Source organism: Globicephala melas, chromosome 4, assembly GCF_963455315.2.
Source record: "Globicephala melas chromosome 4, mGloMel1.2, whole genome shotgun sequence".
NCBI classification, from domain to species: domain Eukaryota; kingdom Metazoa; phylum Chordata; class Mammalia; order Artiodactyla; family Delphinidae; genus Globicephala; species Globicephala melas.
The window spans coordinates 25,376,875-25,393,930 of NC_083317.1; the positions used below are offsets into that span (position 1 = coordinate 25,376,875).

Consider the following 17,056-nt stretch of genomic DNA (forward strand, 5'->3'; position numbering starts at 1 on the left):
TATGGCTGAGGAAGCTGGACAAATGTCTGGATCTCATTAGTAAGTTCAGATGCTTAGAGCTACCTAAACTCAGTAGTGATCACAGATAGATGAGGAGAAGAACCAAGGATTTGGGTTTGAGCAATAGGATGAGTGTTGATATCATTTACTGAGATGAGGAAAATGGGAAGAAACAGGACTGGAAGGGGAATAAAAGTTCTGATTTCTATATACTAAACTTGAGACTTCCTACCAGAGTTGAAGTGGTATTTACTGGCCAATTGGCACATAGGTACGTGAATCTAAAGTTCAGAGGAGAAGTCAAGAATTAAAACACAAATTTGGAAGTTTTCAGCATATTTCTGGTATTTAAAGTCATGGCATTGGATGAGATCATCTATGGAATTACTGTTAATGAAGAAGAGAAGAAAGCGGAAGGCAGAATTCTAGAGTATTCTAAATATTTAGATTTTTGAGAAGAAAAGAGCTGGGAAAGAAAAACTGAGGAAAATCAAAGAGTGAAATGAAAGGACAATCACAAGTGTGTGGATAGTCCTGGCTGGGAGTCAAGTGAAGAAAGGAGCTCAAAGGTGATTCCTTAAATTTCTAGAAATAATCCACCAGGTCAAATAATGCTGAGGATTATTTGGCTTACTCCTGTTTCCCTGTTCTTACTTCTCTTTTTTTACACTTAAACAAATAAATGCATACCTTTATTTTAAAAACATGCTTCTACTTAATGAAATAGAAATACTCACATGTATGACAATCTTGTCCCTACTCAAAATAAAGACTAATAATTGAACACATCCTCCCTGTCTATCCTTCTTTCACAATACAACTGCCTTTTACACACTTTGTTTTTTTGCTTTTGAGTTTCTTTATCGACTCATGGGCCTTCATTAACAGTGTATTTTATTAACTAGGATAATTATTATGATTACTATATGATGCCCAAATTATTAAAGCTAGCTAGTGTTATCCCATTTAATGTGGCTCCTTTATCCTTTAAAAATTACCTCTGATATTCTTGAAAATTTTCTTGCTCTCTGACAATACCACCACATTTCAAGGGCATTCTAATTTTTACTTGCCTTTAAAAAAAGGAGTTGGCTATTCTCTCAGGAATCCTTTCCCATTCATTGGAGAATGATTAATAGAGACCAAAAGCTCTGTGCTGTGGGTAAACATTGGGACTGGTGGTAAGCAAACTTGCTGAGGTTGCTTTATGCCACCATTAGTAATGATAGAACATAAAAAAAATTCAATTTATAATATCGGATCCCATTGATCTTTTTTTTTCCTTTCAGCATATTATGTTGCTCTATCATAATTATCTTACCACATTTACTTCCCACCACAATGAAAATTCCATGTACAAATGGACAGTCTTATGCTCAGAGTAGTGAAGTTATTTACAACCCAACACAGAGCAACATAGAACGGGGCAACGCTAGTTCATCCCATCCAGTGCAACATCTGTGGAGCATCTACTGTGTGCCAAGGAGTATGCTAGGCTTTGAGGTTACAGAAGTCAGGATCATGTCTTCCTGTTTCCTATCAAACTGTACCTTTCTTTCCCTTGCTACTGAGAAAAACACTCTGGCCAGAGCAGGCAAAGGTGAAATGTAGCAAACATTCAGCCAATTTTCTCTACCTAAAGGTAAGCTATTTCTGCCATCATTAGCCTCAGCTGAATTGGGGTCTTCCTATCCCATGGGATTATGTCCTGCTCCTATCCCCACCTGTCTTCTGTCTTATAGCTTTTCCTTGCTTTTTTGGAATGTAGATGCTTTGAAACAAGAATATTTTGAAATATAATTAAGTCCCTTTTCTTCATCTGCAATGATTTCTCGGAAGGCTTTCTTCCCCCATTTCTTGGCTTTGGGTGAATGGAAAAGCTAGAAGGATTTTATATTGCTCAGTATCCCAACAGTGATTACAAAGTATGAATTCTTGGGTACCATGCCAACCTTCCAAATTAGAATCTCCAGAACTAGAAACTAGGAATCTGAATTTTTAGAAAATTTCTCAGTTGCTTCATAAAATTTAAGTACCATTGGTTATGACTTCTGTATTCTCAAGTCTTTGTCCTCAGAGAAAGAAGCTCAGAGACAGGACACCAGGGAGGAGATTTCACCCTACCCCTTCTCCCTGGACAGGTCAAAGTGGGCAGGGGAGTCCCAAGGGACAGTGGAAGTGGGTGCTGTCAGAACATCTGAAATTATCATTATGTCCAACTTGGCCAAAGTACTGATTCCTCTGACCTGGAAAAGGGAAAGTGAGAAGGCCTTTGATAATCAAACAGGGCCTCTGCAGCACATAATGCCCTCTTGGCCCAGCACCTGGAGAGTTAAGGAGCTGCCACCAATCAGCAGGAGCAGAGACATCCTCCCCTACCTGAGCCCAGGTAACCAACAGCAGCGGGAATGTCTCCCTCTCCTGCCTCCCAGCCTCCCCTCATGTTCTCAGTCCCTCCCACAGAACCTGCCCATAGGCTTCCCAGTATCCTGGTGCAAGGGAAGCCTCTAAAATCAGACCGTCCCACATAAAGTCTCTGCCCTACCATTTTATTTTATTTATTTATTTATTTATTTATTTATTTATTTATTTATTTATTTATTTATTTATTTATTTATTTTGGAATCATGACTTTATTTTATTTTGAATGTGTATTTCGTACCAGTATAGACTATAAAGCTTACATACAAAGACATCCCAGGAACAGTGAGCACCCCAGTGCCAGATTTCCATCTCCAATTCCCCATTCAAAGGCCCAGCTGGAAGGGAGGAAGCTTTCCCAGACTGGTGGAGTATGGCAGAAGCCCCCAGACCTAGGCCGAAGAGAGCCTACAGGCCCCAAACACCACTCAGAGCATTTAAAGAAAATGTCTGCAATTGATGGAATAACCTTAACCAAATATCAGTCGTGCTCAAACACAGAGAGGCTTTCTCTGTCCCTCCGTAAAATACACACAACTCATTTGTCACCACTGGGAGTACTGGTGCTCCAATTTTCTACTTTGAAAGATGGAAATTAAGGGAGAGAATTAAGTTTATTCTCACTTTCCTAAACAAACATATTTTAGGAAACATTATAAATATAATTGATGGGGAAAAGCTTTTATATAGTGTTTTCATTTCTTTCTATTTTTTTTAAACATCTTTATTGGAGTATGATTGCTTTACAATGTTGTGTTAGTTTCTGCTTTATAACAAAGTGAATCAGTTATACATATACATATATCCCCATATCGCCTCCTCTTGCGCCTCCCTCCCACCCTCTCTATCCCACACCTCTAGGCGGTCAAAAAGCACCGAGCTGACCTCCCTGTGCTATGTGGCTACTTCCCACTAGCTATCTATTTTACATTTGGTAGTGTATATATGTCAATGCCACTCTCTCACTTCATCCCAGCTTACTTTCCCCCTCCCCGTTTCCTCAAGTCCATTCTCTACGTCTGTGTCTTTATTTCCATCCTGCCTCTAGGTTCTTCAGAAGTTTTTTTTTTTTTTTTAGATTCCATATATATGTGTTAGCATACGGTATTTGTTTTTCTCTTTCTCACTTACTTCACTCTGTATGACAGAATCTAGGTCGATCCACCTCACTACAAATAACTCAATTTTGTTTCTTTTTATGGCTGAGTAATATTCCATTGTATATATGTGCCACATCTTTATCCATTCATCTGTCAATAGACATTTAGGTTGCTTCTATGTCCTGGCTATCGTAAATAGTGCTGCAGTGAACACTGTGGTACATGTCTCTTTTTGAATTATGGTTTTCTCAGGGTATATGCCCGGTAGTGGGATTGCTGGGTCATATGGTAGGTTGATTTTTAGTTTTTTAAGGAAACTCCATACTTTTCACAGGCTGCAGGTTTGTAGTTCCTGTTATTTTTGGTGTCTGCCCCCATGGATAATGTTGGTTCAATGTCTTGTGTAGGCTTCCTGGTAGGGAGAGACTCATGCCTGTGTTCTGGGGGTTGGGGCTGGATTTTGTCCTTCTGGTGGGCAGGGCCATGTCCGGTGGTGTGTTTTTGGTGGACTTAATATGACTTTAGGCAGCTTCTCTGCTAATGGGTGGGGTTGTGTTCCTCTCTTATTAGTTGTTTGGCATAGGGCGTCCAGCACTGGAGCTTGCTGGCCGTTGCGTGGAGCTGGGTCTTAGTGCTGAGATGGAGATCTCTGGGAGAGCTCTCACTGATTAATATTAAGTGGGGCTGGAAGGTCTCTTGTGGTCCAATATCCTGGCCTCAGTTCTCCCACCTCAGAGGCTCAGGCCTGACAGTAGGCTGGAGCACCAAGACCCTTCCAGCTACATGGCTCGCAAGGAAAAGAAGAACAAAACAAACAAACAGATAGAACCTCAAAACAAATGGTAAAAGCAAAAGTAAACAGATGAAGTCACACAAAGAAACATGCACACACACAGTCATAAAAAGAAAGAAACAAACAAAACACAACAACAACCAAGAAAACAGACAGAACCCTAGGACAAATGGTAAAGCAAACCTAAATAGACAGAATCACACAAAGAAACACAAACACTCACAAAAAGAAAAAAAAAAGGAAGAGAGCAACCAAACCAATAAACAAATCCACCAATGACAACAAGCACTAAAAACTAAACTAAGATAAATATAAGACCAAAAACAAATCAGACGCAGAAAGCAAACCCCAAGTCTGCAGTTGTTCCCAAAGTCCACCACCTCAATTTTGGGAACATTTGTTGTCTATTCAGGTATTCCTCAGATACAGAGTTTATCAAGTTGATTGCAGGGATTTAATCTGCTGCTCCTGAGGCTGCACAGAGAGATTTCCCTTTCTCTTCTTTGTTTGTACAGCTCCTGGGGTTCAGCTTTGGTTTTGACCCCAACTCTGCATGTAGGCCACCCTCAGGCCTATGTTCCCTGCCCAGACAGGAGGGGGTTAAAGCAGCAGCCGAATAGGTGGTCTTGCTCATTCAGGTCGGGGAGAGGGAGGGGTAAAGTAGTCATAATTGGAATGCAGGGTGAGCCTGAGTTGGCAGAGGCTGGCCTGACGTTGCACCAGCTTGAGGCGTGCCATGTGTTCCCCCGGGAAAGTTGCCCCTGGATCACGGGACGCTGGGAGTGGTGGGCTGCACAGGCTCCCAGGGTGGTGTGTGTAGTGACCTGTGCTTGCACACAGGATTCTTAGTGGCAGCGGTGGCAGCGTTAGTGGTCTGTGCCCATCTGTGGGGTCCAAGATGATAGCCGCAGCTCACACCCATCTCTGGAGCTCACTTAGGTGGTGCTCTGCCTTCTGTGAGCGCACAGAACAGAAATTCCCTCTCCTTGTGCATCCTGAAACAACCGTCTCTTGCCTCTCCAGCAGGTCCAGACTTTTTCCTAGGCTCCCTCCCGGCTAGCTGTGGCGCACTATCCCCCTTTAGGCTGTCTTCACGCAGCCAACCCTAGTCCTCTCCCTGGGGTCTGACCTCCAAAGCCCGAGCCTCAGCTCCTAGCCCCTACCCGCGCCAGCGGGTGAGCAGACAAGCGTCTCAGGCTGGTGAGTGCTGGTCGGCACCAATCCTCTCTACCCTACAATTTTAAACTGTTAGCACCCAGTTTGTTCTAATAGTAAAATCCATAGAACTGTGTTAAAGGCGAAATGAGATGATGCAAAGTGTTTGGCACTACACTTGGCACAAAATAGCTTCTCCATAAATGGGAGTTTTTTACTGCTATAAAACACTTAGTAAGTTTCCTCAGATTTTAAGGCAGTGCGGTTATCAGAGGGTGTTTTCTGGATGCTTGGGCATTCATCGGCTTTACTGAAGACTGCTACTTGATCAAACATAATCCTTTAGGAAATATAACAATGTAATGAATAGATAGATAAAAAGATAAACAGATGGACTTGAAATAACTTCATGCTCTTTATATATTTATATATTTGTAGGTGACTTGTATTTTAACATTTGAAATACCATGTTAAACTAGGCATTTGCAACTACTGAGAATCAAATCACTAGCTCTGCTCTAATTGCAGTTATTGAATTTTGACTTCATTGTGAATATGGCTCAGTTGGCTTAATTCCAGCTGTTCACTGGTAATTTCTTGGCATGAAGATGTTGCAGGCCAGTAGCACATTTAGGAGTCCCTGTACACTTTCAGATTCTAATATACTCTCCAATTTAATCTGCCTATAACACAAATGTTATCTTTTACCAGTACACTATCAGTGGTCAACACTGTGTATGAAAAATTATTCGAGTTCATTATGTGTGGAAATTACTCAAGCTCATGTATTAGCTTATAAACATCATAATAGGTTTTACTGCTTATGTGAACTCTGTGTGAATTCAGTGACCTCCTAAACAGGAGATGCTGCTGAACCTCCTTCCATTGTTACCATAGCTACTGTGATTGCTGAGGGAAACCCTGCACAAAGATGCAGTCTCCACACTCAAATATGATCTAAAGCAGCGTTTCTCAAACCTGGCTATGCATTACCATCAACATGGAGATTTAACTGAAAAATGAATTTTTAAAATGCCCCTCTCCATCCCAGACTCATTAAACCAGAGATGGAGAAGGGGGAGCAGGTAACAGCATTATTTAAAAGCATTCCAAGTGATTCTAATGGGAAATGGAAGTTGAGAACCACAATCTAGAACCAGAGATTAAGAGATGATTTAAGAGAAGTTATAGAGATTAGCACAAATTAAGGCTTCCTCTATGATCTGATCATAAAAAATTGAAATTAAGGAAATATTTTTAAAGAAGAATTCTTCAAAGAAATTCAAGAATATTTGAGGATGGGAACACATCATTCTGAAATACCTACTGTGAAGATCTCCAGAAACTAACTGTGGTGGATGGAGTGTTTCTTATTCTTCTTTTCCTTAAACTTAAGGAGAAATTTAGAGCCATCTAAGTGGAAAGCAGTTCTAGGCCTGCATATGACATCGAATCTGACTTCTCCTCAAATAGAAACTCGGTTGATAGACCAAATTGTCATAAATCCACACTACAATAAACGGAGAAAGGACAGTGACATTGCCATGATGCATCTTGAATCGAAAGTGAATTACACAGGTAAGAGAAATCAGTTTTAGTCATCCTATCTGCCCAAATTAATTCAAAATTAGATTTGAAATATCAGTACCAGTGCATTAATAGTCCATAAAAGTTGGATAATTTGTTATAGAAATCGCTATAATTTAAATGGAATTGGGGAATATAGAGAAACACATTAAATTACCTTCATCACAGTGCTTAAATCCAACTTTCTAGAAAATTGAACAGTAAAATACAACTCTAAGAGCCCTCTATATCAGTAAACTCCAAGGAGCAGCCCAGAGATAATAGGTCATGCTCTATTGTGTGCCGTCTTTGTTTCTCATGGGAAAGAAAGATAGGTCCATCTGCCACAAAGGCCAGAGTAGGACAAAGTGAGAGACAAGCATATGTTCAAAGAGCAAAGTGAGTAAGAATGGTGATTCATAAAGGAGATTCAATAATATTAATAAAATGGCAGATGGAGGACTTCCTCCAAATACCTAGATAAGGTGCAAGAAATCACCTGAGGGAGTGAACTTCATCCTGAAGGGCTCTGCTCAACTCCAACCTTTATACTGAAGACTTTCCCAGTGTCCAGTCAGGAGAGAGTGCGTCCCTGTGCTTCTCTGGAATTCTGTCTCCGCATGCATGAGAGCACTTAACAAAGGCAGATGATTGCTGCAGTTCATTGTGTTAGCCCTATCCTTTTATTCACTTTTGTGTCTGCCTTGGGTTTTACATGTCATGGATGTTGAATGAATGTTAGGAGGCTTGCAAACTGTTGGAGAAAGGCTGAAAAAGTCAGCCACCAATGCTAATGCCTCCGTAAGTACCCTATAAAACAATCGCCTAAAAGCTTTTTGAATGTGTAGGTAATTGGGGAAAATAACAAAAAAAAACCTCAGAACATTTGCCCAAGTTTCTCTTAACTGACCCTGAAAAAAACAGTCTTACCAAGATTTTCATAGAACTGGAACCACATTCTATTAAGTACTGTGATTATTTAAAAATCAAATGTAAATGACTAATTCCAGAACTAGGATGTTGTGTACATAATAACAGAGTCATAGAGACAATGGAGAAAATCCTAAAAGGCCATCAGTGGTACCTAATCCACTGTCAAAGAAGTGCTTCTCTGAAATGCTTCTATCCCCTAAGATTGATGTCTGAAAAATGTCCAGGCAGGATAAAATGAAAATACAAGGCTTTTTTTAGATGAAATGTTGAAAATGATTGATTTTTAAAACTTTTGGAAATGAATGTGTGTCTGTTCTTGTTTTTGTTTTCTTTCATGTTTACAGATTATATACAACCTATTTGTTTACCCGAAGAAAATCAAGTTTTTCCTCCTGGAAGAATTTGTTCTATTGCTGGCTGGGGAACACTTGTATATCAAGGTAAATTATCAGACTCAATAGAAAACGCCTATTAGTAAAAAGCATGCTATTGCTCTATCCTGTGAATATTTTCAACATTTTAAAAAACTCTTATACTATAACAATTGTCTGCAATATCTCTTAAAAGCACTGTCTGGCTTATATTCATATGTTGCATATTTGTAGAGTTAATTTTTTTTCCAAATTGCATGGAGCATATTATAAAACTATAATTCTTATTAGAGGGAAATTCAAGCATTCCCTAAACTCAATATCTAATTTTAGTATTATAAACTCTCTGATGAAAATATATACCTATTGAAATAAATATAACCAAAGGCTACAAAAATGTATTTTTATAAAGCATATGGATAAAGTCTCATCAAAAGCCAAGTTATTAACTGTCACATTTTCCAAATCAATAAAACTATTTGTATTTATGATATAAATGTTTCACACTCACATTCCCTAAGATGAGAAGGGAGTCAGTTTCAACATGCTCATTCTGCCTACTGACAAGAAGACTCAGATATGGCATGAATCTTACATTGAAGACTATAAATTAATAAACCAATGACTCACCAGCATTATTTAATAGCATGTTTTCCAAACAAAGAGTATCGAATTATGTTGTACACCTGAAAATAATATAATGTTGTATGCCAACGATACCTCGATAAAATTTATTCCAATGTCCTTGCAATATTTCATCAACTCTAAGATGTACATTTTTTTCACATTAAACTATGTAAAATAAAAAAAATGCCACAGTTAAATTGGAAAATTTATTTTCTTTCTTCATGGCAAATAAAGCATGTCTTACAATGGAAAAAAATAACCACACTTTTTTTTTTTTTTTAAAAAAGCATTCTAGTACTTCAAACCCTCTAAACGTAACTGCAAGTTTCACTGGTTTCAAAATTCCTAATAGGAGTTACTCCATCTAGGCTAGAGTTTGACCACTCACTAATAGTTAAGCAAAAGGGAACAGCAGTATTGTTGGGTGGAAAAACCTGGTCTCTAGAGTTACAACAGGTCATATCCATGATATTTAAAAATCCTAATTGCATTTAAGATGAAAAGGCACAAAATCTTGTGGAGAGGTGCATGTCCCAGAAGCAAAGGATTCACAGCTAAAATACTTCTTGTAAAAGAGAGCATAAAATCTAAGTCAAACCCTTGCCTGACGATTCTGACAAAGGTTCTCCACTGCAATTACGTTATGTTGTTGAAATGCTTCATTTCCGCTGCCCATAAAGTATGTTGAAGTCAAAGTCTGTATATTATTGTATTTCCTCCACTTGAAAAATGTCATGACTTATTAAATTTGAAATCTAAAGAGTAAAAATGATTCTTAGATATTTTCTCTATCAGACTTCAAGCTAAAAGACATTTATGACCACAATGTACTCTTCAAAGCAAATTATCTACTAACAAAATTTAAGACTCTTTATTCCATAGGAAATTATTATTGTTTTAAGAGTTGAGTAAACTTGCTCACATTTGTTTATTGTCACTAAAGATATGCATTTAATTGACTTAGGAAAAGTCTCTAGGAGTGGTATGGAGACAAGAAAAAAATCTGCATCTGAGATCAATTTCATTTAGGAATAAACAGATTACTTTTAAATACTTCTTGGGTGTGGCAATTTTAACAAATGTTATGAACTTTTTCCTAGGGTTTCCAACTATTTCTAAAACCCCAGTTTTTCCCCTTTGAGTATATTACACTAGTTAATTTTTTAAGATCATGAACATGTTGCTTACTAAGAGAGAAAGGAGTATTATTTGATTAAATTAAGGCAACTAGTAAACTTAAATAACTTTACTGACATTTTTATGTGGGTTTTTTGGTATGAATATGTATATTTTCAATTATCCTCATGGTAACTCATGTTGACAAATATCAAAAGTAAGAACACTGCTCAAATTTCTTTCTACCAAAAAGTTTTATCATATATCCAAACAATTTTTTCTTCCTTGACAAGCAGCAAAATTTTCTTTTATTTTTAATTCTAAAACTAATTCTATCAGCCCATCCTCAATCTTCATAGAACAAATGACAGTGAGATGCTGAAAGTTCTCCCCCATCTTAACCTCTCTAAATCACTTTTTAAAATTCAAGTTCATTGTCAAACTTGAAAAGTCATCCAGCCTCTGAAGTCACTGGCACCAGCTGGTAATCGCCTCCCAACTTCACACTGTCATACTTTGAAATTGACCATGTTTGCAGTGTTTACAACAGACAAATTGGCAGACAATACACAGTGGGGCTTTGCTTTTATTTCTTGAAAAATCGGTTATTAAACATTTACCAACACACCACTGATTACATATACATTGCTTTACACCTATGTGCGCGTGCGCGTTTGTTTCTTGTCTTTTTAGTGTGGTGATGAAACTTAGCTAGAAATGAGGGCACATACATTTTTGCAACAACATTGGCTGTCAAATGTACTAGCTTATTTTCAACTTTCTGCCTTTCCTGAGAAAGCAAATAGAATTGCTAATTATTAGAAAGTGCTTATCATGTACCTTTTCTGGGTGCACTAGACACCTGTTTTTTTCACATCCCTCTTGGGATTAGTATTTCGGTAAACAGAGATTCATGCTTCCAGTAGATGAGTCATTTTGTGAAAAGCATGGAAGTATACTCTGCTACTAAATGTCTCCTTTCTCTTCCCCTGCACGTGGATGACAAGCTGATTGCCCTGAGACCAGGGCACAGTTCCTCTGAGCTTCGTCTCCTCTTCAGTGCGCACCTGTTTGCTCATACAGCCCCACGAAGGAGCTGAATGCCATTATAAGGGAGCACCTCTTCAGGTGCCAAATGAAAAGCACTGCTGGATTTCTGAGACTTTGCTGATTTCCATGAATGAAACTTTTTGTGTTGGCGGGCTTTTTTCCCCCATAAGCAATGCTGTAACCATTTGAAATTACTGAAAATACCTAAAGACCGTCTAGTCCAACCCACCATCCCTGCTAGCCCTTGGGAACTAAAGAAGTGTTTTACTGTTACCCACTTGGCAAAATCTGCAGATGGGCTTTATTATGTGCTTTTAGCATTTAGTTCCATTATGTATACACACAGTACTCAGTAATGAGAGTGAACTATTGAAATAAAAAGACTGATGGTGGCTCCTTCAATGATGATCACTTCTGACTTCTGACTGGCTGGCTGCATTATCCATTTTGAACAGGTCCTCCTGCAGACATACTGCAAGAAGCTGATGTTCCCCTTCTATCAAATGAGAAATGCCAACAAGAGATGCCAGAGTATAACATTACAGAAAATATGGTGTGTGCAGGCTACGAAGAAGGAGGTGTAGATTCTTGTCAGGTAAATATGTAAAACTGCTCACTCAATATTTCCAGAAAGCATTGCTACATGATGAGTTCATCACTCAACAATGATTAGGGAGTGCAGAAATCATCAGGGTCTTAATTTCATTTCCTCATTTACAAAACTGTGACTTTTCACTTTTATTTGTGGCTTATTTGCATAGTACTCCTGGGTGGACCTGAGCATTAGAAACAGAACTAATTTTTATCAACAAAGGTTACAAATCAGATGCCTTTAGAGACTAGGCATAACATGTGGATGTGTCTGACTGCCAGGAAAAGTATGCAGTATTGGGCCTGGGGGTGAACTGAAGAGTATGTACCTTAGCTAGAATCATTTATTTTCAATTTCAAATTCTTTAAAACCCTATTCAAACAAATCAAAGAAAAACAGGTCTGTGGGCCAAATTGGCCTGTACTCCTCTAATTCTCAACCCTGATTTAGAGTCTAGTCCAGGCATCCAGTGACCCAGAATAATTTCTGCATGAAAACCAACCTAGAGAGCCTGCAATATGTTTGAAGTATCACTAGCTTTTTTTTTTTACAGAATAAAAATTGATTTATTTAAAAAACAAATACTTTGAGAATAACATTAAAATAAGTAAATAGAAGCACTAATAAGTTGGCATCCAGTGTCCTAATGAGGTTTTCAATTGGAACTTTTTAGAGAGGTGTGATTTTTTGCTCATTCTTTTGACTTGTGTGACTTTCAAAGAAAACTCTTACCCACAAACTAACCCTCATGGAAGATAAAAACATGTTTTTATTTTTTTTGAATTTTTGAATTTTATTAATTTTTTTATACAGCTGGTTCTTATTAGTTATCTATTTTATACATATTAGTGTGTATATGTCAATCCCAATCTCCCAATTCATCACACCACCACCACCCCTGCCACTTTCCCCCCTTGGTGTCCATACGTTTGTTCTCTACATCTGTGTCTCTATTTCCACCTAGAAATAATGTAGCCATCTATCAGCTCCATGAAATCTATATACATTCAACAAATAAAAAGTAAATTCTGCTAGATTTTAGATTTATAATTAAATTTTAGGTGCCGTATGGACTAGCCATGAAAGCATGGATTCTGTGCTCAAACTACTTTTTTGACCCTTGCTTTAACGCTTACCAGTGAGTCTGGGCAAGTCACTTAGGTATTATTGAGAGGTTTAAAAGAGATAACACATGTAAGGCATTAAGTACGGGCACAAAAATATTAACAATTTTTATTACGAGATTTTTAAAATTTATTTTGGAGCATATTTTCTATATTTGAAAATTAATAAAATATTAATGCACTAACATCTACTGGATTAGATTAAACCTGATAGCAGTACTGAGCAAATTACTAATCTACAAATGCAAATGTAGCGATCTATACTGTGAGGAAAGGGCTTCACTTTGTTAAAGTGTAAACAACTTGTTATCTATATGGACACATACTAATACATATGTCATAATAATTGGACTGAATACAAGACTTTCTTAACAGACAGTTAAACAGGTGGATCCGAATATGTGTTCTCTAGTGAAGCCAATGTCTCATGTCATCTTAAATGTTCAGCTTAGTTTTATATTTATTCTGCTTTGATGACACTTGCATATTCAAGACGAATAGGATAGCATTCTTGTTTACAATTTTTCTCTTATACTTTCCTTTTAAAATGAAGAGTGTGCTAAAGGTAAGATATATTGCCACTTAGAGGGAGATTTATAGAATTATTGCTCAGAAGGGAAATCAGCTGTACAACTTCAATTAGAGTTAATGGGGGTTGTGTGGCAGGCACCTCATGCACTAGGTAGAAAATATGACTGCTGATGTTATCGATGCTTGGGTTACATTAAGCCAGCAACTCATGCCAGATCTCTGAAATCTCATATTTGGTTCCAATTTCTAGAGAGTCTAAGTATGTTATTCATTAGCAAGTAAGAAAGCTCCCACACAAGGCAATACCTTGTATAATATAATGTTATCATGATTGAGTAATCGATCGTCTAGAGAGTTACATGATTTTCTTTGTTCATCTTTAATATTGTGTTAAAAAGGAGGACTGATTACAAAAGGATACATTATTTTAAATTATGCATATGTTACTATTGATATATCACTTGAATAAGTTCTTCGAAGCATTATTTTTTCCCTATAGTGGTGAAGAATTTGCCTTATTAGTCATTCACATGTTCTTGAATATCTTCTGGCTTCCCAAAGGCTTGTGCTTGCTAGGCAGCTGTTTGGATTTTAAGGCACCATGAGTGGCTGTCAAAAGTCCTCTCTCTATAAAACTAAGTAAATGACACAAAGAGAAAACCCATTCTGCTGACTATTCTGAGACTTGTTCTATACACTACTGGTTTTTGAAATGTGGCCTCCAATCCAGGAGATCAGCATCACCTGAAATACTGTTATAGGTGCAAATTCTTGGCCTTGCCAGAGAGTCACTGAATCAGAAACTCTAGAGGTGGAGGCCCAGCAATGTCTGTGTGAGCAAGCCCTCAGGTGATTCTGATGCAACCCAAGGTTTAAGAACCACTACCCTAAATAAAAATGGTCTTCAACCCTTATACTCAGATGTTCAGTCAAAGAAGTTAATGATTTTTGTTTTCCTTTATAAATATAGCATCTCTGTAGAAACATAAATTTTAGGTTAATACTTTATGTTCTGGACATTCACTCATATTTTTGAAGTACTTACACATCTCTGAGATAATGGAAGGAAATAACTTCATTGAACAAATCAGAAAATGAAGGCGAAGAGAAGTAACACAGTAGAACTGAAATGGTGTATGTAGTTAGATGATGGGAAGTGATAGACACAGACAGAACACTCAGCTGTTTGGCCTCAGGCCTGCTGGTGGATTCTTTGAATAACAGCCACTGAGCCAGTACGTGCTGGGTAATTTAAAATCCTTGTTCAAGTAATCAACGTCTGGATTCTACTGTCTTTTAAAAAATATGAAATTATTTTTGAAGATATGAAGCAAACCAAATGACTCCTTTTTAAAATACCCAAACATTTGAGGTTTATTTTTTACTAACTTCTAAGTCACGTATCACTTTGAGTCAGTATTTATTCTTACCTTGAATTGACATTGTTCCGTAAATATTTCTGAACCATATTATGAACTAAGGGCTTAGGATGCAGAAGTACAATCACAACCCCCGCCTTCAAACAGCTTGAACGCATTTGTTACATCTAGAAAAGGAGTAACCCATGGTTGCCAATGAGATTTATACTCCTCTCCCTCAGGAGAGAATGGGTGATTTTCTAGACCACAATTTTTTCCCTTAAATATAAGTCCCAAAGGTGATAAAGAATCAGGCAAAATGTCTCTCAGGATACTTTTTAACATAAGCTTAGCTGAAATATTCTATTGTACCAGTGATTTACCAAAGTACACAAGGCTTTAAGTTCCTTCATAAATATAAAAGAGATTAATTTAAAATGCTGTCACAATTAATATGGGAGACAATATTTGTCAATTCTCTGTCATTAAATAATGGTACTATACATTTGCATTATATTCATTTGCATTACACGGGAATAATCCTGTGGAAATAAAATCTATGTAATTAACTCAACTAGGCATTGCTATAATTAACATTTATGAAAATTAAAAGCATTTCATCAATTAAGATAGATGAAAATGTGTGCCTCTCACTAGAAATTATATCACAAATGTGCCTATTTCAGCTGAAATATTGTTTTTTTTCAAATCTGACTGTGCTTGTCTAATGCTAAAAAGTTAATGCTGCCCAAGAGAACTAAAATCAACTTTATGTGTGAGTTATTAGTTATCCTAAAGCACATAATGTGGAATATTGTCTTACCACAAAGCCCTTCATAATACTTAGGACATATCTCCTTTAATAAAAGGATTAGCTTTTAACATATATTTTGGTTGGGATGCTCTCAGAGTTGTGCCTTAGAAAATTTCTTGGTACCCATTAAAATGCCATACTTAAAGCAAGGAAATGCTTGCTATAAGAGTAAATCATAAAAAATTACATATAAATTTTGTTTTAGTTGCTATAGTTTCTCTGTGTACTTACTGAGCAGTGAAAATTTCTAATTCTTGACCTAGAGTGATGGTGAGAATATTTACAGATGACTTGCAATGGCAATTAAACCATATTTTTGATCTTCAGTTTTGAACTTATTTGCTTAAAATATATATATATATATATATATATATATTTATATCAATTGATCACACATCTACAATTTTCTTTTGCAATTTACTCTTTAGGGGGATTCAGGAGGACCACTCACGTGCCAAGAAAACAACAGATGGTTCCTGGTTGGTGTGACCTCATTTGGATACCAGTGTGCACTGCCTAATCGCCCAGGGGTGTGCTCCCGGGTCCCGAGGTTCACAGAATGGATACAAAGTTTTCTACATTAGAGTGTTTCCTGAAGCAAAGATGAAAATCAGGCAGTTTTCCCATTCCACTTTAAGAAGCATGGAAATTGAGAGTTTTGAAAAAATCATTTCTAAAAGCCTTGATTCTTTACCTAAGCCACTGAAATGCTGGGGGAGAAAACAAAAACTAATCTTTACAATAAAAAGTAACTTTAAAATAATAAAGTTTTATTTTATTGTGAACAGTTATTCTTTCACAGATATTTCCTTTGTTCTTAATCATTATTTTTATCATATTCTCTTATTTAAAGGAATGTTATTTTAAAGCATATACTATTACACTTAAAGTTTAAGCAAAATTAGGAGAAGCAAAATAAACTATTTGCACAAAGTATGTTATTGTTTAAAATAGACTGCTGTAAATTATCTAATTCCAGCTTAGATCACTATTATAAGAATCTCAGTCATTCTCCTGCTTTTCTATCCAAATGCATTTCCAATCCAACTTGAGCACATCCTTAATATTTTTCCCACTTATCAAAAATATTTATTGTAAGCTCATGTCACAGACCTGAACTAAATCGATTGCACAATTCTCTCAAATAAGCTAATTAAACAGCAAAATAGCACAAGTCCATATATCGCCCTTGTACCAAAATTAAAGCTAAATTAACTAATATTGTCATACTTTCATTGGATCATTTTTTACCTGGATTATTCATACGGTCCGTTTATTTCAAGCTAGTGTTTTTTAGGTTTCCAAAAATTATCAGACATATCAAAGAAATACAACTATTACAAATGTGGTTTTTCTCTGATAGATGAGTTACAGTGGATATTTCTAACATGTGCAAAACTTATTTAGACACAGCTGAATTGCCCACTGGAAGGCCAAAAATGTGGAATAAATGAATTTGCTCCACTGCTTTAAACTCTTGGATCATTTCCAGAGTAAGTGTAAAC

The 17,056-nt window shown here is 37.0% G+C and overlaps 1 protein-coding gene across 2 annotated transcripts in view; it reads left to right on the top strand.

The window, feature by feature from the left end:
• TMPRSS15 (transmembrane serine protease 15) overlaps positions 1-16,135 on the top strand; it is a 130,651-nt gene extending 114,516 nt beyond the window's left edge. For both annotated transcript variants that reach the window (XM_070045390.1, XM_030877793.2), the window contains 4 exons: positions 6,866-7,047; positions 8,313-8,408; positions 11,588-11,727; positions 15,980-16,135. In XM_070045390.1, the coding sequence (XP_069901491.1) occupies positions 6,866-7,047; positions 8,313-8,408; positions 11,588-11,727; positions 15,980-16,135 (574 nt within the window). The remainder of the gene's footprint in view (positions 1-6,865; positions 7,048-8,312; positions 8,409-11,587; positions 11,728-15,979) is intronic.
• The last annotated feature ends 921 nt before the right edge of the window (positions 16,136-17,056 follow it).